Source organism: Barbus barbus (assembly GCF_936440315.1).
Source record: "Barbus barbus genome assembly, chromosome: 38".
In the NCBI taxonomy this organism is placed as follows: Eukaryota; Metazoa; Chordata; class Actinopteri; order Cypriniformes; family Cyprinidae; genus Barbus; species Barbus barbus.
This window is the reverse complement of record NC_136716.1, coordinates 8808399-8831155: the sequence shown is the minus strand read 5'-3', so window position 1 is coordinate 8831155 and position 22757 is coordinate 8808399. Positions and strand designations below refer to the sequence as shown.

At 38.9% G+C, this 22757-nt stretch overlaps 1 protein-coding gene across 1 annotated transcript in view; it reads left to right on the top strand.

Annotated features, from left to right (window-relative positions):
• The window catches only part of LOC306857394 (disintegrin and metalloproteinase domain-containing protein 11-like), a gene marked incomplete at both ends in the record, with an annotated part of 58921 nt that overhangs the window by 3611 nt on the left and 32553 nt on the right, over positions 1 to 22757 (top strand). Inside the window, 6 exons of the mRNA XM_079397317.1 lie at positions 10743 to 10819; positions 11136 to 11202; positions 12252 to 12334; positions 13625 to 13688; positions 19643 to 19703; positions 21271 to 21377. Coding sequence (XP_079253443.1) covers positions 10743 to 10819; positions 11136 to 11202; positions 12252 to 12334; positions 13625 to 13688; positions 19643 to 19703; positions 21271 to 21377 — 459 coding nt within the window. The remainder of the gene's footprint in view (positions 1 to 10742; positions 10820 to 11135; positions 11203 to 12251; positions 12335 to 13624; positions 13689 to 19642; positions 19704 to 21270; positions 21378 to 22757) is intronic.

Here is a 22757-nt window from a genome sequence, read left to right as displayed (position 1 = left end):
TTTTCATGTTTTATTATATTTTTAAAGAGGCCATGATTTGAAAATTTAAGTTTTGTGGCTTTTAGTTTGTCAATTTAATATTTTGGTTATTTTGATGTGTCTGGCTGCCGATAACAGTGTAATATTCTCAGCTTTTTGCTCAGCTCTCCATCTGGGCCTGCAACGGATGCATTCCAAGGTTCCACATATACAAAAATCTAAGAATCTCCCAAATACTATGGCATTTAATCCCAAGATTAGCACTAAATAATTAAAATGGTTTAACCTGTTGCTGTAACTTCCATTTACACGTCTCCCTCTAATAATTAATCATTTGCTGACGTTTTTTTGTTTTTTTTTTATCCCCTAAATCATTGCATTTCACTCCCCAAATCATGCACTTCCATCCTTGATAAATAACATTATTAGTAATTTTCTTCCAAACCCCATCTGTCATGAAGGCTTTACAGTTGAGAGAGAATTGGCACTGAGCCCTTTTCAGAGGGGTAAAGTGCACATTAAAGGTTCTACTTGTAAATTTATACTTTAATGTAATATTGGCTTCTTGCTGTAGAGGAGGGTGGAGTATTAACAGTTGGGGAAAGAGTAAACAGGTCTGTCTCAGTGTTGGTATCTGTAAAGGGTTAGATCACCCAAAAATTTTTATTTTGTCATCGTTTACTTCATCTTGAATCCTGAAATCTGAAACCTGAGAGGTTTCTATCCATCCATTAAAAGTCCATGTAACCACATTGCCACAAATTCACCATGGTAAAGGCCTCCTACTTGTGGGGGTACTCAGTCTTGAGATTCCATTTACCATAGTTGATGTGTTCTATGTTTGTACGTTGATCAATGTTTTATATGTGAATTAAAGCCTAAATTAAATTGTCATATGAAGGGATTGAAGACTTGGATTAAATAACTTGATTCATATGGATTAGGTTTACAGTGTTTTTATGGACTTTTTTAATCATTGGTTACATGGACTTTTAACTGAGGGACAGAAATCTGGTATACAGATTATAACTTATTTTTGTAGGAGATTCTCAACTTTTTGTTGTATAAACTTAAAACAACAAGTTGAGAACTCAAAAATCTGCTGAAGCTGGTTGCCTTGAAATTTTAAATTGGCTCAACTTTTTTTTTTTTTTTACAGTGCAGTACTGTAAAAATTACATGCTTAAATGCATGTAATACCTCTCTAATTACATTAACATTACAGAATATTACACAGGCATAAGCTACTTAAAATAAAGTGTATCGAGATTCTACTTAAGTGTACTAGTAGCTGTGTAACAGACTCGGCCTGTTACATAGATGTAACAGTAGCTGCCTATAATTACAAACTGTTCCATACGGAAGTTCTAAGCGGCCATGCATTATTATAATTTTTCTGTCTTGTTTTCTCGTGATCACGACTTAATTTTCTCGTGATCTCGACACTTGAGAAGGAGGCTGTCGGGTTTGCAACTTTATCGTCGAAGACAATATAGCGACCCTAATTTTCTCACGATAGCTACAATCACGTCGTGAGAAAACGGTTTTTACGTTGAGATCAACAACTTTCGTTACGTCGAGATAACGACAAAACAACTTTTGTTATGTCGAGATCACGAGAAAACAAGACAGAAAAATTATAATAATGCATGGCCGCTTAGAACTTCCGTAGTTCCATAACTTAGTTACATGGTAAGTACATTTTGTTTGTTTCCCAAACAGGCTGATACAAGCAGTAAAACAGCAATTGTGGAACGCTGTTAGCTTAGTCAAATTAGAAGATTAGAAGATAGAACTAACTTGTCTAAATGTACACACAGATATATATATAAAGTTTAATTTTATTAATACCGTTAGGCGTTCAATGAAGTACTTTACTTTTAATAAGTTCATTTTTTACACATCCACCATCTTCACTGTCAGAAAATGTGCAAACACTGTTTTAGGGGTACAACTGCTGTCACTGGGACAGTACCCTTAAAAGGACAACTTTGTATCTTATCTTAATATTAAGTTGAAATATATTGTATAACCTCAAGGTATTATGAACATTTTAGAGATAAATATGCCACTTAGAGGGTAGTGCCCCAGTGACGAGCAGTTTTTCTACATTTTTGTTTGAAGATTTTTTTGACTGAACTTGTTACAGTGGCTTGATTCCTCTGCAATTTGATCTAAATTTGATCTAAACATCTCAGATGACAGCATAATTTTGCTGCTTACCTTTTAAAACAGTCTGTGCATCAGTGCACATATTGTTTTGTTCATATTCTTTAGTTAACTTTTAATAAATCATGATTTTTGGTTAATTTGTGAGATTGAACAGTGATTCTTACTCTTATTGGTTGTTTCTGTTATTGGTAGAGATAATACTGATTTGCTATTGCTGATGTTATTGATTACTATTAGTATCATACATGTAATTTTTTGGCACCAATGACCGTCCCTCTTCCTAAGACTTAAAGGAATAGTTCACCCAAAAATGAAAATGTACTCATTCTCAGGCTATCCAAGATTGTGTTTCTTCAAACGCAAATTTAGCATTACATCACTTGGATCCTCAGCAGTGCATGGGTGCATCAGAATGAGAGTTCAAACAGCTGGTAAACGTATCACAATAACCTTGTGAAGTGAAAAGCTGCATGTCTGTAATAAACAAATTCCTCATTAAGATGTTTTATTGACAAATTAATATTTTGTCAAATTTTTGTGCCCAGCCACTTGCCTGCAAAATTATCAAAGGGAACTGCTGGGAACTTGCTGGGACCTTTTTTTTTTTGTAGAAGCAAAGAGTTTATTAGTGAGCTAATAAAATATTTTTAACTTCAATCAATATTTTATAGCTGTGTAATATACAGGCATGCATTTATCGCAAAATTGTCTTCACAATGGGGTCCTGAGCATTTATTTGGCTTAATCATAGGCGGAGGGTGACCCAACTCCAGGGTAAGGCTAAAAGCAGCCTAATGTATTAAACATGGGTGTGTCTCACTTGTACTGGAAAGTGAAGCTGCGGGCTCTTTGATCGCCCCCTGGTGGCTGGCTGCAGTACAGGTCATAAACCCCGCCCTCTCCATGTAAACGAATGGGACTTCAGTCATAACAAAAAAATTAATTACACTTCTAATACAATTTTCCAAAATATGATTTTGGTCATTTAAGGTAGTTGTTATCACGCTGATATATGTTCAATTGTTCGTTTTTGTGGTAAGTTTGAGTTTAGCTAGTAATTTGATGCTATAAAAACGGGGCGTGTCGTTATGGTTGATTGGGTCTGCGGGAGCTTGAGCGAGAGTTTGATTCTGCGGCTCCACCTCACGACTCTACTGCGCAGACTCTGGCTCCAAACGAATCTCTACTGCGCAGACTCGGGCTCCAAAAGACGTCCTTTACTCACGATGGCAGCGGACATACTGAGATGTTTTGGCTTCACTTTTCTATAATGGAAGGAAGTGGAGACGCATCATCCATCTTTTTTTACAGTCTATGATTAAACATCATAAACCCGGCTTTTTAGGCAAGAACCAGACATGGGTGTCTTGTAGGCTAATAATTTTTTTTTTTAATGGGATTGAATTTGTATTTAACGTGATTACAGTTTAATACAATTAAATAACTATTTATATAATGTTTCCTTTCCACGGTTATTGAAACAGCGAATAAAATTATAGGTATATAGAAAGTGACATTTTCACTAACTTTGATCTATCGCAAGTTTAAGCTTACTCTCAAAAAACAAAACTATCGTTATAATCACTGAAGCTGTATACACTGTGAAATGAATCTCTTACTTTGTACGTACATCTGCACTTTGTTTTATATGATGAGAGAATTCGCAAGAGTCTGGAATTCAGTCCGAAAACGCGCGCGCATTCAAAACTGATGAGTTTCAGCGATGCCTCTGATTGCCCATTGCATTCCTAAGCTCAACAGAATTGTGATTGGTTAAAATGCTCAACACTTTAAAAAAACGCCTAAAATGATGTACGGTGCAACATGAGCAGATCTTTATAGGGCCTTTCGCACCGCAGGAACCTTTTCGTAGTACCAGAACTATTTGTGAAACTACACACTTTTTGGCGTGTTCGCACCGCAGGAACTAGGAACGGTTTTAGTTCCAGGAACTCTGTTTGGAGGAACTAAATTGCTCCTACTTCAGAGTAGGGTCTAAAACAGTTCTAGGAACTATCTGTGACGTAAGTGTACACTGATTGGCTAAACGCGTATGAAAACGCCCTCACCCGCCATTTAAAACACCGTGTCAACATATACTGTGTAAACTATTCATTTTCACTTTTTTAGCAACAGACATAATAGATTTAATTTGTTTGTGCAGGGGTATTTTTGTCCAATTTAGTGGCATTTTGCCCCAAGTCCCCATGGCAAGGAGTAGGCTAAGCCTTCCCCAGCCTTACACACGATCCACCTATGGGCTTAACATAAAGTATTGTTTTACACACTACCACTCCCATCTCTGTGTGTATTTGATCTAACCTACTGTACAGTGCGAGACTGTAGTTTTTGAATGATGTATTTATTACAGTAAATGAGTGTGGATGCACTCCCTGCTTCTTGCATTGAGGCAGGTATTCGTTTTCGTGCCTTCGACTGCAAGTATTGCAAGGTGATCGCATTTCACACCCACACCATTCGTCTCGTGTAACCAGGGGTGCAATATATACCACCTGTCTGTCAAAGGCCATTTTATATCCTCATAACCTTGAGCTGCCTCACCTGACACTGGTGCAGAGAACTCGACAACCCTACGTGACCGTCCTTCAGGCACTGGACATGACGACTTCTGTCTGAATCTGTACTTTGTCACCTATTCCCTCTCTTTCCTTCTACTTTCCTGACAAAATCTCCACTGTCCTTTCTCATAAAAGCATAAAAACATTTAGGCAGGACTTGGCAGATTTGGAGGGTGAAGTGGGTTATCTATGCCAAGTGGTTGGAGGGGGCTGGTTTGATGATGTCGGTTTAGAGGCAGAGTAAGTTAAATTTTGATGGAAGATTAAAAAGACAAATATTTTGTTGGATGAAAGCTGCTTTAGTTGCTGTTGGTTTCTAGTAGGCGTTCTTGTTTTGATGTGGTATCCACTTGTATCAGAAGGCTGCATCTCCCACCAGCAGAATGTTCTCTGTCAGTAGAAATTGGCAACTGACTGCAAATCGCTGAAGTCCTGCTAAAGCAGCATCCAAACTGAAAAGAATCCTACAAATTGACTGATTTGAAAGTTCTACATCAGGGATGGGCAACTTCGGTCCTGGAGGGCCACTGTCCTGCAGAGTTTAGCTCCAACCCTAATCAAACACACCTGAACCAGCTAATCAAGGTCTTCAAGATCAGTAGAAAGCTACTGGCAGGTGTGTTTGATTAGGGTTGGAGCTAAACTCTGCAGGACAGTGGCCCTCCAGGACCGAAGTTGCCCATCCCTGTTCTACATACACAACTTTACAAGTTTACATTTACGTTTTTACATTTTATATTTATTAATTTAGCAGATGCTTTTATCCAAAGCAACCTAAACACAAGGAATACAAGCTTTTTTTTTTAGTTTAGCATATTGCCAGCAAAAATGTGTGCTTATTTGTTCTGAATGTGCTCTTGTAGTGTACTTGAAATCTTAAAAAGTATATATTTTTAAAAAATGTACTTGCAGATAGTGTAATATTCAAGAAATAAAAGCCCAATGAAGTGTATTTAGAGTACACTTTCATGACTGTTTAACACACTGTAATAATGTCACATTGCAAGTTTTACTTTAAAGTACACATCTTTGTTTTAATAATCCTTTGTCATGCTTTAAAGAACAACGCTTATTTTGATATGTTGAATAACATAATAAAGTACATGTAAAGTACATGTGTACTTTATAATAGTAGTTTTATTTGGTATTAAAGTATTTTAAATGTGCTAAATTCGATCTTCATCATTATAAATGTGTCATTGCAAATATTATTAAAGGGAACCAGTTATGTATCTACTTTCACATGGTGTTTGGACATAATTGTGTGTTGGCAGTGTGTGAACACAACCACCCTACAATGATAAAAATTCAACCACTCCTTATTTTTTAATCCCAGTTAAACCAAAACAGTCTCAATAGGCCTACCGTATTGATTCTCAAAGCAATATGACATCACATTGTTTAGGCCCTGCCCACGGCCGTTGACTGACAGTCCTATATATATATATATATATATATATATATATATATATATATATATATATATATATATATATATATATATATATATATATATATTATATATATATATATATATATATATATATATATATATTATATATATACCGCTCGCTCACTCACTCACCGGCCACTTTATTAGGTACACCTTGCTAGTACTGGGTTGGACCCTCTTTTGCCTTCAGAACTGCCTTGATTCTTCGTGGCATAGATTCAACAAGGTGTTGGAAACATTCCTCAGAGATTTTGGTCCATATTGACATGATAGCATCACGCAGTTGTCCGCTCCACATCCATGATGCGAATCTCCCGTTCCACCACATCCCAAAGGTGCTCTATTGGATTGAGATCTGGTGACTGTGGAGGCCATTTGAGTAAAGTCATGTTCAAGAAACCAGTCTGAAATGACTTGAGCTTTGTGACATGGTGCATTATCCTGCTGCAAGTAGCCATCAGAAGATGGGTACACTGTAGTCATAAAGGTATGGACATGGTCAGCAACAATACTCAGGTAGGCTGTGGTGTTTAAACGATGCTCAATTGGTACAAAGGGGCCCAAAGTGTGCCAAGAAAATATCCCCCACACCATTACACTACCACCACCAGCCTCAACCGTTGAGACGAGGCAGGATGGATCCATGCTTTCCTGTTCTTTATGCCAAATTCTGACCCTACCATCTGAATGTTGCAGCAAGACTCATCAGACCAGGTAACGTTTTTCCAATCTTCTATTGTCCGATTTTGGTGAGCCTGTGCGAATTGTAGCCTCCGTTTCCTGTTCTTAGCTGACAGGAGCGGCATCCGTTGTGGTCTTCTGCTGCTGTACCCCATCTGCTTCAGGCTTCGACGTGTTGTGCGTTCAGAGATGGTATTCTGCATACCTTGGTTGTAACAAGTGGTTATTTGAGTTACTGTTGCCTTTCTATCATCTCTAACCAGTCTGCCCATTCTCCTCTGACATCAACAAGGCATTTTCGTCCACACAACTGCCGCTCCCTGGATATTTCTTTTTCGGACCATTCTCTGTAAACCCTAGAGATGGTTGTGCGTGAAAATCCCAGTAGATCAGCAGCTTTTGAAATACTCAGACCTGCCCGTCTGGCACTAACAACCATTCCACGTTCAAAGTCACTTAAATCCCCTTTGTTCCCCATTCTGATGCTCGGTTTGAACTTCAGCAAGTCGTCTTCACCACATCTAGATGCCTAAATGCATTGAGTTGCTGCCATGTGATTGGCTGATTAGCAATTTGTGTTATCAAGCAATTGAACAGGTGTACCTAATAAAGTGGCCGGTGAGTGTATATATATATATATATATATATATATATATATATATATATATATATATATATATATATATATATATATATATATATATATATATATATATTTACATTTAGACATTTAGCAGACGCTTTTATCTAAAGCGACTTACAAATGTGGACAATAGAAGCAATCAAAACCAACAAAAGAGCAACAACATGCAAGTGCTATGACAAGTCTCGGTTAACATAACTGTGTACACGTAGCAAGTTTTTTTTTTTTTTTTTTAAAGAAAACAAGTAGATAGAATATAGAAAAAAGAAAGCTAGTGTTAGTTTTTCAAGAAAAGCTAGCAGTTAGAGAATAAATATGCAGTTGACAGTGCATGTGTCGTGTTTTTTTTTTTTTTAAATAAGAAGACAGATAAAATAGAATTAGAATAGAGAGTGGTAGAGTTAGAGGGTCAAATAAAGATGGAAGAGATGTGTTTTAGCCGTTTCTTGAAGATGGCTAAGGATTCAGCAGCTCAGATTGAGTTGGGCAGATCATTCCACCAGGTGGGAACAGTTAATGAAAAAGTCAGTGAAAGTGATTTTGTGCCTCTTTGGGATGGCACAATAATGCACCGTTCACTTGCAGAACGCACGCTTCTAGAGGGCACATAAGTCTGAAGTACTGAATTTAGGTAAAGGGGTGCAGAGCCAGAGGTGGTTTTGTAGGCAAACATTAATAAAACAATAATGAATTTTATGCGAGTAGCTATTGGTAGCCACTAGCCAGTACAAATTGATGAACAGAGGTGTGACGTGCGTTCTTTTCGGTTCATTAACGATTAATCTTGCAGCTGCATTTTGTATTAATTTTAGAGGTTTGATGGAATTGGCTGGAAGACCTGCCAAGAGAGCATTGCAATAGTCAAGTCTGGACAGCTTGAACCAGGAGTTGTGTTGCATGTTCCGAAAGAAAGGGCCTGATCTTCCTAATATTGTATAAAGCAAATCTGCAGGACTGGGCAGTTTTAGCAATGTGGTCTCAGAAATTCAGCTTATCATCAATCACAACTCCAAGATTTCTGGCTGTTTTTGAAGGAGTTAAGGTTGATGAGCCTTACTGGAAGGTGAAATTGTGATGAATTGATGGGTTTGCTGAAAGTACAAGCATTTCTGTCTTAGCTAGGTTGTGTTGAAGGTGATGGTCCTTCATCCAGCAAGAAATGTCTGTTAGACATGCTGAGATGCGAGCAGTTATCCTCGGATCATCAGGATGGAATGAGAGGTAGAGTCGAGAGTCATCAGCACAGCAGTGATTTGAAAAGCCATGTTTCTGAATGACAGAACCTAGTGATGCCATGTAGACAGAGAAGAGAAGTGGTCCAAGAACTGAGCCCTGAGGCACCCCAGTAGCTAGATGTTGCGGATACCTCACCTCTCCAAGATACCTTGAAGGACCTATCTGAGAGGTAAGACTCAAACCACTGGAGTGCGGTTCCTGAGATGCCCTTTCTCAATAGGGTTGACAGGATATAAATATTTAAATGGTTATTGGGTCGTGGCTTGATAACCATGGGAAAACATGGGTCCCAAGGCCAAACCAGTTGAGAACCACTATTTTAGTTTACCATAAAAGCTTGTCAATAAATTTGTTCACTTTAACCCTTTTTACACTGTTGTGAGTTAAAGGACTGACATATTTCATAACTTGTATTTGACTCAAATGCTTGTATTGAAATATTTTCAGTTTATTCTATCAGTGATAACAATGATTCATTGATTCTATCAACATAAAACTGTGCTAGATGATGAGTTGGCACTGGTTGAGAGCTTTTGAGCTCCTTTATGAAAACAGACTGTGAAATTGTGTAGAATGCATAGTAGTGACTAAAATGTGTATTGTAGTTATGAGTGGCAAATTTTGAGTTTTGCTATTTGGAATAGGGATATTAGGTTAGTTTTGGGCTATTTTTGATTTGCTATTAGGCTAGTTTTGTTTTGCAGACCTACAAACCCTGTCATATAAACTAAAATAAAATAAAAATTCCTTTTAAAAGTAATCTGCATTTTAAAGTAATTTAGTAAAATCCAAACATGCTTTGCAGATCTTTAAGACAGTTAAGCAGTTAAATGTTGACAATTAAAGTCACAGTTACAGTAACTTAGGACAGTAAATAGACCTTTCTACTGACTCTGAAAACACAAGAATATGATGCCTAGGGTCCCTTCTCATCTGGATGAACATGCAATATTCCTGTTGCAGGGAGGCATAAGGACTACATATGTGGCCACTGGCCAGAGCAATAAACTGCAATGCCCACAATGTAAGACTGCTACAGGAAGAAGGACAGCTGATTGTCCTTGCTGTGGCAAACCAAGTGTTCCCCCAGAAATGTCTTTTGCCTTGTTGGAAGGGTGAGGTAACATCTCACAGAAAGAACTGGCAAGTCTTGTTGTTTCCATGAGGAAGAGATCCACGGAAGATACTCACTGTGACTTTTGGTATTGAATTGTTCAGGGAATAGTAATTCCATTTCAATTTGGCAAAAGCCTGTAGTTGTTGAATCTTTTTATGTTCATACAACTATTTACACATGCTAAGGAATTAACTGAAAGCAGTTGAATGTGAAAGGATGTTTTTGTTTAACTGACCCTTTGCAAAGAGCTTAATTGACAGGCAATCTGACCAATCATAGCGCCCAATGCACCATTTTGTCTGACAAACAAATCCGATAGGAGAGTGGACTTAACTTTGGTGGACTTAAACTTGAAAAATGGTGTCTATTGATATCTTTCCACAGTTGAACCTTCTGTTGTTCATTCATGTTTACTGCATGCTGTAAGTAGTAAAGAAGAAGAGATTATCCGTTCACGTGTTGCTTGAATACAATGATCTGTCACGACATATTAAAGAGCCACAAAACGGTATTTATTGTTTGAATTTCTTACAAAATGACACAATTTTAAAGCTGACACCTTCTTTCATACCACATGTAACCTGCTTTGTCTTGTCTATCTGCACATTTTCAGTGTCCTCTTTGCTCCGCAATGTATTTTTCACTGCTTGAGAACATGATGTGCAGTGTGAGAGCGGCATGGCTTGTTGGACATAGCAACAGGCGGGTTTTTGCGAAGGGTCAGTTTCATAAGATGAATAGTTTTATTTCGTTTTTGGGGCTGGGGGGCGTGGATTATGTCCTGTTTCCCAGTGTTCAGATGCCACTAAATCCATGGTGATGAGGAATGGATTGTTTTCATATTGTAAGTAACCTGCCTGTATCTGTTCTTCTTTCTCTCAGCCCATTCATTTGGCTCAGATCTCATTCCAGATGACGGCGTTTGGAATCCCATTTGTTCTAGACCTGGAGCTCAATCAGTATGTTCAAAATCTCACTCATTAAGAAAAAAAAACTCTATGATTTACTTAGAGAAACAATTCTCACTCAAGAAATGGCTAGAAAATTTCACAAATAATTACAAAGAAATGGCAAGTAACGTTGAATTAAACATTACATTTTATAGAAGAAGGAATGAAATTGTATTTTCTTGTAAAACAATAACCTGTATTTATTTACAATTTCCAAAAATATTTTTTACAGTGCACTAGCAGAAACACAAATGTTCTCATTTCAACTCTGTATTTTATTATATTATTCCCTCTGTATTAATGACATTTACGTGTGATTCTGCAGTGACCTTTTATCGTCTAACTATGTTGAACGCCACTTCGATGAGGGTGGGCGACCTTTTCAAAGTCTGGTAAGGAAAATTTGTATCACTTTATATTGATTTAGTTAGAGATTGATATTAGATCCCCTGTTGCAAATAATATCTTAGCTGTAGTAGTATAACCATTATTATGTACCATAATTCCATGGTAATATGGTTTTATTAGTTTTTGTTAGAGACAACTATCATAGTGATTTTTGAATAATATAATAAGATATGTAATTAACACATTCTTTAATAGCTGTAGTTCCCTGCCTGTCTTAATGTAAACTTCTGAGGTATCATATGTGGGTCTGGGAATATACCCACTCCCTTTCTTAGCGCTCGACTTTGATGCAGCGAGGCAAAGCAGTCTGGGAAAGCATCCGCCCCTCCTGTTCAGTGTCAGCTACGTTTGACCAATCACATTGTTGTTGCTATGACAACTGCTTATAGACAGTTCTAGTCCACTTTGTCCAACTGAGTCAGAGAGAGAGAGAGAGAGAGATAGAGGGACACACACACACACACAGGAAGAATGGAGCATTGAGTGGAGAAGCTGAAGTCATTAAGCAACTACACTGCAGCAGAGACACAGAAACCAGGACTGCAGTGCAGAAAACTACTGCCAGACTGGTAGAATGAATCCTAACAACATTTGAAAATCTACCTCAGATACGCCAATCACACCACTGACATGAACGTCTCCTATGCGTTCAAGTGTGTGGGCGCCTGCTTACAGACCCCACAGCTCTTAAATTTGTTTTGTGCTGTGGACATGATGAATGATTCCTCAAATACTGTGTCTTATCAAGAGGATGTAGCTGTTACTGTATTAAGTGATCAGATGCAACACTTTCACCAATAGAGGGAAATAGAAATAGAGCAATAGAAACCAAAATATCAGATTTGAGGGGGACTCATTTCACACCAGATGGGAAGAAAGGCATGCTAAAAGCGTTTGATGGACATTGGAAAAGTGATCTGATGAATTTTAATGGGGGATGTTGCTGTGGTTACTGACATATTTGAGGGCTGTTCACTGTGTAATCATTTTACTTTGATACAGTGTGTGATTATGAATGTGTGTGACATTTCAGGGAGGAGAGCACTGTTACTATCACGGTCACGTGAGAGGAGTTCAGAGGTCATGGGCAGCTCTCTCCACCTGTCATGGCCTACAGTAAGCTGCAACCCTTTATCTGCTTCAACAGTGCAAAGAACAAACACACTCCATTATCTCAGTTGTTTTACAGTTGTTTTCAGCAATTGCATTTTGGTGACATCAATATCAAAAAGTCTGTTTGGACAGTTTTGGAAAAGATTGGGAAGATGCCCCATCTTAAGAACAGTGTGCATTTACTTCTAAATTGTAATAAATTTAGATATAAGTAACCTTTGCTAAATTAGTTGCCTTAGCACAAAATATAAAATTATTAAAATTATTGCCCACTATTTGGGCAAGAAGCCCCCTAGCTGAACTTTTACAGAATGTATAAATAATTTTTGATATCATACTTAATATTTATATTTATTTAATTGTCTTTCATGTAAAATGCTAAATCAGCTCTTCGATGTAAAATTGTATTGGAAACTTAGTTTAATAATTGAATTACTGATGACAGACAAAGCGAATTCCCAGTAAAATGAATTCATATGAAAGATACATCCTATGACTTATATACAGACATATAAATAAATATATTTACATATTTAATTGAAATTAGAATTCGGTTGAATTATTTCACTTAATTAGCCTATAGGTTTTAAGGAAAGGCAAAGATTTAAATAAGAAAATAATAACTGTAGTAACAACATGCCACTTGAAGCCTTCTGTGCCAATTCTACCAATTCAAAATAAAAACTATAATTTAATATAAAAATAAGTAATAATACAAAAATTGATATTCATTATAATGAAATGTCATAATCACTATTTTCCAAAGATACACAATGAGATAAATTGACCTATTGACTAAATCTCACAAATGTATATATTCAGTTGAAATTAAAAATAGCACTCAAGGTCTTTTAAATAATGTTAACAGATACTTTTGATAATAATAATAATATATTAGTAACTGTAGAAATTAAAATCTACCGAGATTAAAAAAATTAGTAACACTTTATTTTAAGGTGCCCTTGTTACACGTTACATGTACTTATTATAAAAAACAATAAATTACGCATAATTACATGCATAAGTAACCGTAAGCAAACCCTAATCCTAGCCCTAACCATCTAGTAAATAGTTACTTAATATTACTCTGTACTTAAAGGTATTGTAACATTGTAACAAGGACACCGTAAAATGCTTTAATTCATGTTAATTAATACACTTAAGTAATGTTAACAAATGGAACCTTATTGTAAAGTGTTACCTAATAAATCCCTATCAAATCTGTGTTTTTAAGTTGTATTAGGGTTGTTGTCATTGGCGTGTCTCACATTTGTGATGTTGGTGTGTCTACAGAGGGATGTTCTCAGATGGCAACTTTTCATACGGCATTGAGCCCTTGCACAACAGCACTGATCAGGTCAGTATACAGCTGAAATATTCATCTCTCTCAACTTTCTCTTGAGGAGAATTGTCACTCTATCTGTGTCACGTTCCCTCTCGGGATACAAGGAGGTGCGGAGACGTGGAAGTTCCAATAATCTTTTTTATTTGAAGACACACACTGAGACGAGGAGCTGGGGGAGAGACGAACATCAATGACGATAAGACCGGACACAGGGGCTAGGAAACACAGGGCTTATAAACACAGGGAAATAAGGAACAGGTGTGGACTAATCAAACACAGGGCTAGGGACTAATTAAACTAATGAAGACAAACGAGGACAGGAACAGGAAGGCCAAATATGGGCACGGGAGGAGGGGAAACACAAGACAAGGACTGACATTACGCCCCCCTCCGGAAGGCGTGTCCTCACGCCTAACACCATCCAATGGGGAGGGGGGGTGGCTGCTCTGGAGGCCTCCAGGGCGGTGCCCGTTCCAGGGGCCATGGCGGGTCAGGGGACTCGGGAGGCCAGGGCGGGTCTGGAGACTCGGGAGGCCAGGGTGGGTCAGGGGACTCGGGAGGCCAGGGCGGGTCTGGAGACTCGGGAGGCCAGGGCGGGTCTGGAGACTCAGGAAGCCACAGCCTATTTTTTTCGAGGCTGTGACCCTCTTACCCCCCCCCAAAATTTTCTTGGGGAAGCTCCCCCCTGGGAGCCACAGAGGAGCGGACTCTGTCGGGCGCTCTTGCAGCGCGGACTCTGTCGGGCGCTCTTGCAGCGCGGACTCTGTCGGGCGCTCTTGCAGCGCGGGGCTGGATGGAACCAGCGGGAGCCCAGGTGGGCACGTGCGTGGAGCCGGCACGGGAGGGCACGTGCGAGGAGCCGGCACGGGAGGGCGCTCTTGCAGCGCGGAAACTTGGGGGCGCTCTTGCAGCGCGGAAACTTGGGGGCGCTCTTGCAGCGCGGAAACGTGGGGGCGCTCTTGCAGCGCGGACTCTGTCGGGCGCTCTTGCAGCGCGGACTCTGTCAGGCGCTCTTGCAGCGAGGGGCTGGATGGAACCAGCGGGAGCCCAGGTGGGCACGTGCGAGGAGCCGGCACGGGAGGGCGCTCTTGCAGCGCGGAAACTTGGGGGCGCTCTTGCAGCGCGGAAACTTGGGGGCGCTCTTGCAGCGCGGAAACGTGGGGGCGCTCTTGCAGCGCGGACTCTGTCGGGCGCTCTTGCAGCGCGGACTCTGTCGGGCGCTCTTGCAGCGCGGACTCTGTCGGGCGCTCTTGCAGCGCGGGGCTGGATGGAACCAGCGGGAGCCCAGGTGGGCACGTGCGTGGAGCCGGCACGGGAGGGCGCTCCTGCAGCGCGGAAACTTGGGGGCGCTCTTGCAGCGCGGAAACGTGGGGGCGCTCTTGCAGCGCGGAAACGTGGGGGCGCTCTTGCAGCGCGGAAACGTGGGGGCGCTCTTGCAGCGCGGAAACGTGGGGGCGCTCTTGCAGCGCAGCCACTTGGGGGCGCTCTTGAAGCGCAGCCACTTGGGGACGCTCTTGAAGCGCAGCCACTTGGGGACGCTCTTGACGAGCTGGGCTGGACGGAACCAGCGGGAACTCAGGAGGGCACGGGCGTGGAGCCGGCACGGGAGGGCGCTCTGGAAGCGCGGACACTTGGGGGCGCTCTGGAGGCGCGGACACTTGGGGGCGCTCTGGAGGCGCGGGGCTGGATGGAACCAGCGGAGACGAAGGAGAGCCGGACGGAACCAGCGGGAACTCAGGAGGGCCGGACGGAACCAGCTGGAACTCAGGAGGGCTGGACAGAACCAGCGGGACCTCAGGAGGGCTGGACGGAACCAGCGGGAACCCAGGAGGGCTGGACGGAACCAGCGGGAACCCAGGAGGGCTGGACGGAACCAGTGGGAACCCAGGAGGGCACTTGCGAGGAGCAGGTACAGGAGGGCGCTCTTGAAGCGCGGGGTTGCGGGGGTGCTCTGGGCTGAGGACAGCAGCAGTGCTGGGAAGAGTTGGGTGGCCGGAACATTTGGCAGGGCATGTGGAGGGTCCTGGCGAGCGGTGAGCTGGTGAGGCCGGGTTGTTCTCGGGTTGGGTTGGACGAAGATCGGTTTGACATTCTTCGACTTCGAAATCAATGTCATGTACATTGAGGACATAATTTATCAGCCCGATAAGGGAAAAACTGGACGTAGGGATATCGCAGCTGATGACATCTTTGTCCAACCCAAACCGAAAACACACACCGAGCGAGGCGTCAATCCAGCTCACCTCGTTGGAAAGCTCAAGAAACTCCTCAACATACCTTACCAAATCCCGACCATCCTGCCGCAGACACCAAAGCCTGTCTTCAGCCATAGTGTTGTTGTGGGTCCGGTCTTCTGTCACGTTCCCTCTCGGGATACAAGGAGGTGCGGAGACGTGGAAGTTCCAATAATCCTTTTTATTTGAAGACACACACACTGAGACGAGGAGCTGGGGGAGAGACGAACATCAACGACGATAAGACCGGACACAGGGGCTAGGAAACACAGGGCTTATAAACACAGAGAAATAAGGAACAGGTGTGGACTAATCAAACACAGGGCTAGGGACTAATTAAACTAATGAAGACAAACGAGGACAGGAACAGGAAGGCCAAATATGGGCACAGGAGGAGGGGAAACACAAGACAAGGACTGACATTCTGCCTGTTGCAGTCTGGAAAAAATCACGAGTAGATACACAATCCCGAGACAGAAGAGACAGTGAAGCACTGAATATTAGCCACATGCACAGAAATATGAATTACTGTGATTGACTGACAGGTGAATCAGCAGACGTATGTATGTGGGACGGAGGTGAAGAGCAGAAGGAGAGATGTCGAGTGAGAAAATATGAGACAGAGCAGCTTATGCATGATATTAGAGCAGCACCGCATTATGATATCGAAGTCTGTCAAGAATCATATTTCACTTCAAAATAAAGAAGTAAAAAAAATGAATGCAAAATGAAGATTGCCTTGTTGTAGAACAATAAGCAATATCTGACATTATTTTCAAAACAAGTGATTAATTTGTACCATTTCATTTAGATATTAAAAGTACAAAGAACATATTTCTCAGTTCATCATGACTAACAAGACTATTCCGGGTTAAATGTGGATTAAACTCTGTCAAAAGCATCTGTGGATTGCTGTTAATTACCAGAAAACATAATTTCATTCGTCTCTCATTTACAGTGATGCACTTGTGTTGGAAGCCTACCAGGCACGGCAGGTGGAGGGTGTTTGAGCAGAAATGTGACACTTCAAATCAAATGTTCTGTTTGGCCTTTCAGTTGTGATGTCTGTTTGAATGGTTGTTTTGAGGCAGGGCTACTATAAAGCCCTGAGAGCAATAAAGAGCACTGCATAGATGTATTTTTGTAGGCCAACCTGGAAGTTAGCATCACCCTGGTTCCCTCAACAAATCTCAATATAATTTTTACACTGGCCTTTGGATTATTGCAGAAAATAAACTCTGTGACAAAGTTTCTCGATTCTCTTCATCGTGATAATCTGAAAAACATTTACAATTTTTTACGAACATTTACTAAATGCAGGCTATATACAAACTACACCACAGTCACATGATTTCAACATCACCATCAATAAGCTTCTGACAACTTTTTTCAGTCTTTAATAATAATAAAAAAAAATCAGTTAGAGTTTGCTTTTAAAAAATCACAAGGGGGTATTATGTAGTTTAAAATACTGATGAATTTTATAGTATTGATTAAATATCAAAATATCTTGAGCTTGTGTTAACCACAGACCTTATTTCAGACATTTAACCAAAAACCCATTGACTATATGACGATGGAACAGGAAAATTAACTTGTTTTCTAGCTTTGACCTATACAAATTTCTGTGGGAGGAGTTTGTTCCAAGACAAACAGAGCCGCTTGCCGAATTAAACAATTTATTTTAAGCATAGTTGAAGATGAATCAGTTTAATGTCTTCCATTTGCCTAAATTGAATTACCTTAGAATTACTGTGACACAATTCATGGTGCATTGACAGTAGCATGCCAAAGGTGTTCAGATGATAAACTGCAGAGGTATTTACTCTCCCTTCCATTGATTTCAGTATCTTTTCTTCTGATTTTTTCCCCCTCGTTTATCTGTATTTGTTATCGGTCTCCTTTTCACTCTCTCTCCACTCCTCTTTCGCTTCTCTTAAATGGGTCATTTTCATAAAGTATTCAAAGCCACATGTAAAGTGTCTCTTTCTGTCTGGGTAGATGAGAGATTAATAATGGATAGTTGTGTAATAGCCTTACATGGCAGAGCCCAGTACATCAGTGAGCGTTTCATCTGCAAGGAAATGTTACCCAAGAACACGATACAATTCAGCCAGAGATGACAGAGAGATTTACACAATTATCAACACAGTTTTCATACAATTTCTGTGCCAAAATATATGTACTGAACAGCATGCCTTACAGCAAGAATTTTCGGCATGACTTCCTCAGGACTAATTAAGGGCGTGGGCTACTTTTCTCAAATGGGACAAAAAGGTGTAAGGTGTTATTCTGAAGAGGCATGTACAAATTATTGCTGATCAAACAACAGCTGGTCCTTTATATGTGGAAATATATTTTGCATGACGTCTATCTTCAGTACAGCCTGCTTTAAAAAAATAATAATAACGTATTCAAAATATGGGCTTAAAAATCCTGATGTTCTTGAATAAATCCATATTTAATGAAACTTGATACACATAGACACTAGGACATTCTGAGGATTCAAAACACATTTCATTAAAGGTGCATCACAACAACAACAAAAACACGAACTATTTGAACAAGGATGTTGAAATGTACATACATTTTCTATGTCAGATGACATGCTTATACAGTATATACTAATCCAGCAGGTAATACATTTATTTGTGAGTTACTGATTATGAAATTCTCCTCCTCTGAATCCCAAATCAAAAGGTCCTTTTCTTCTCTATTTCTACAACAACAACAAAAAAACCCTTTGTCTAATTCACATAACAATTGACTTATGATGGAATGTTGAGAAAAGTTACCCATTTTTATTAATCAAATTATGTTTTTGGTTGTGACCCATAATGACTAATTAATATTTACTGTGAGCGCAACATCAAAACCTCATCTCCGCATGAAACCATTTCAAATTTCACCCATTTCCGATGCCAGGGGGGGGGTGCTATAACTTCAACAAAGTGAACAAACCCCTACACCTTTAAAGGAACACTCCACTTTTTTTGAAAATAGGCTCATTTTACACCTCCCCTAGAGTTAAACAGTTGAGTTTTACCGTTTTTTAATCCATTGAACAGATCTCCGGGTCTGGCGGTAGCACTTTTAGCTTAGCTTAGCATAGATCATTGAATACGATTAGACCATTAGCATCTCGCTCAAAAATTACCAAAGAGTTTCGATAATTTTCCTATTTAAAGCTTGACTCTTCTGTAGTTACATCGTGTACTAAAACCGACGAAAAATGAAAAGTTTCTAAAAATGAAAATTTTCTAGGCCGATATGGCTAGGAACTATACTTTCATTCCGGCGTAATAATCAAGGAACTTTGCTGCCGTACCATGGGTGCAGCAGGCGCAATGATATGACGCAGCGCCTGAAAGTAGTCCCCAGCTAGGTAACTAGTTATGATATAGCTGGGAACTCAACTGTTTAACTCTAGGAGAGTTGTAAAATGAGCCTATTTTCAAAAAGAGTGGAGTGTTCCTTTAAACTGTGAGTTTACATTTAGCAGCAGCAGCTTGTTTTATTTATTATTTTTACTTTACTGAACTGAATGGACACCAGTAATGGTCGATGGCAGCTATTTGAAATCTTACTAGAATAACCCATCATGTGACTAATGTGGAGTTAAACATGCTGGATACAATATTAATGATTGTTTCATAGGTAGTCTAATTGCGTGTGATGCACTTTCTGATCTTTATGTCAGACTAACATGACTTCCATTATTCTGTTACACAGGATGCAAATACTCATGTTGTATACAGAATGGCAGACATCCGGTTGAGGCCACATTCCTCAGGTAAAACACAGATTCCACTCATTCGACAAATATTGTAAAATGACCCTAGTGTCTTTCAAGGAGTCACCAGTCACACATGAACTCTTGTCATGACTCTCATGAAAAGACTTGTTGAAATTAGAGTCCACATTTTTTGGTAACACTTTATAATAACGTCCAGTTATAAGTCATTTATAAGTGATTAGTTAATGATTAACTAATCATTTACAAAACATTCATAAGCGATTAATAAGTGATATGCTAACAATTTGTGTATGTTTTGTTAATTCATTTAAAAGTCATTTACAAGTAATTAGCTAATGATGAACTAATCATTTACAAAACATAACTATACATTCACAAATGATTAAGTAATATGCTAACAATTTATAAATCTGTCATAAGTTATCTTTATAAATAGCACCATGAAATAATTAAACACATCCTTAATGGTTAATAGTTACTAGTTAATATATTATTAATCACTTATAAATCATTGAAATGTCAACATTGTACTATTATCTCAATAAACATTATAAATCATTTACAAAGCTTTCTGCGTCCCCTAATCTAAAGTGTAAACTACTCATCAGTTGTAAATGTTTTACAAACCTTCCAGGTTACAGGTTGTTTGTGAATATATATATATATATATATATTTACGCACACACGACTGGAAACCATAAAGTTTGTAAAACATTTACAACTGATGATTAGTTTACACTTTAGATTAGGGGACGCAGAAAGCTTTGTAAATGATTTATAATGTTTATTGAGATAATAGTACAATGTTGACATTTCAATGATCTATAAGTGATTAATAATATATTAACTATTAACCATTAAGGATCTGTTTGATTATTTCATGATGCTATATTTAAAGATAACTTATGACAGATTTATAAATTGTTAGCATATACTTAATCATTTGTGAATGTATAGTTATGTTTTGTAAATGATTAGTTCATCATCATCTAATCACTTGTAAATTATTCAAAACTTATTCTACAAAACATAGATAAAAATATTAACATATCAATTATTAATCATCTATGAATGCATAGTCATGTTTTGTAAATGATTAGTTCATCATTAGCTAATTACTTGTAAATGACTTTTAAATGAATTAACAAAACATACACAAATTGTTAGCATATCACTTATTAATTGCTTATGAATGTTTTGTAAACGATTAGTTAATCATTAACTAATCACTTATAAATTACTTATAACTGGACGTTATTATAAAGTGTTACCCATTTTTTGTATGGAAAAGATCCACTTGGACAAATGTCTTGTGTTCCACAGGGAAAAAAAAATAATGTTTTGTTTTTTTTCTTCAAGTGAACTCTTCCTTTAATACAGTAAGACATATGCAGTCTCTGTCCTATATGATCTATGCTCAGGTGGTTTTCTTCATTCTGACCATGTCTGCTTTTACATCCTTCCTGATCTCTCTCCTTCTCTGTCTGCTGCATATTGATTTTCTGCATGGATAATTTATCAGTAATATACATCTTTATTAATCCGCTGAAAGAACCTTTTGTTCGGGATGGTTTTCATCCGTATATGGCTGCTTCTCTTCCAGGAAGCACCAGGAACAGCAGTGACTCTGACATTAACACTGACTATCCCGTTTCTATGGAAATGAATGAGCCGGAGCTCACAGATGGGCTGAGACGGGCAAAAAGACAGGTGAGAGTTTTTATTTTTGACATCAGTTGATCAGTTATTTATTTTTATTCTTGAAGATTAGTCTTGCACAACAGGCTGCCGAAAGGGCACCTAGAAATCGGTTTCAACCAAAGACGAACCATGGTAAAGCTTTGTACTGGGCCCAAGAATTCCTAACTGAGCCCTGCATGCTTATATCGTAGGTTAGTCTCACTTTATATTAGGTGTCTTTCACTTTCACTACCGCTCAAAAGTTAATTAGGAAAACCAGTAAAAATAGTAATGTTGTGAAATATTATTACAATTTAAAATAACTGTATTCTGTTTTAAAGTGTAATTTATTTGTGTCAACAAAGCTGAATTTTCAGCTGCCATAACTCCAGTCTTCAGTGGAAAGTGATACTGAAATCTTTCTAATATGCAGATTTTCTGCTCAAGAAATGTTTTTCTTTTTATTATTATTAGAAATGTTGAAAACAGTTCTGAATTTATACTTTTGTTGAAACTGAACACACAAAAATAATCTTAATGATTCGAAACATTTGACCAGAAGTGTACATTTTTAATCTCTGCTGTCATTTACTCACTCTTATGTTATTTCAAGCTTGTATAATTGTCCTTCTTCTGTAGAACACAAAATGTTTCAGCAGCTAAAAGGGGTCCTAAAGTTCCAAGTCTTTTAAATTGAAACACAAACATAAGTTATTCAAACATCACTTGATGAACAGATCAATATTTAACTGGTTATTCACTCTCAAGTCAGCATGAATTTTAATATTAACCAACTCATGTTAGTGAAGTGACATTCAGCCAAGTATGGTGACCCATACTCGGAATTCGTGCTCTGCATTTACTTTACTTACTTACTTTACTTTTGTCATTTAGCAGACGCTTTTGTCCAAAGCGACTTACAAATAAGAAAAAGTAACTAAAACTAAAAAGTTACAACTCTATAAATACTATCTACCCACATATTTAAGAAAAGAAAGAAATTAAATAAAATTAACACATGCATATAACAACAACATTTCAATAATAAACATATCAATGAAAAAATTAAATAAAAAGCTACTACTATCCCTTGCCGGTGTCCCTGCCCGGTGGAGTCGCACGGTAGAGTCGATGGTCTTTACACTCTTTGGTCTTCACACTAAGAGGGCTTCACACGACGACTGCCGCGACCGCTGCCGCGGTATAATAACCTTTATTATACCAATCTAACAAATGATCATTTCAATTCAGCTGGACCCACTTTCCTGTTTATCAACTACAAATGGCCAAGCAAGTGCACACACTGACAAGATACACGATACAGTACGAGACCAAACGCGATTTCAGCAACTCTCATCCTAGTAAACAAAATAAGCGTTTCCTAGCAACGGCAAATGCGCTAAACACTGA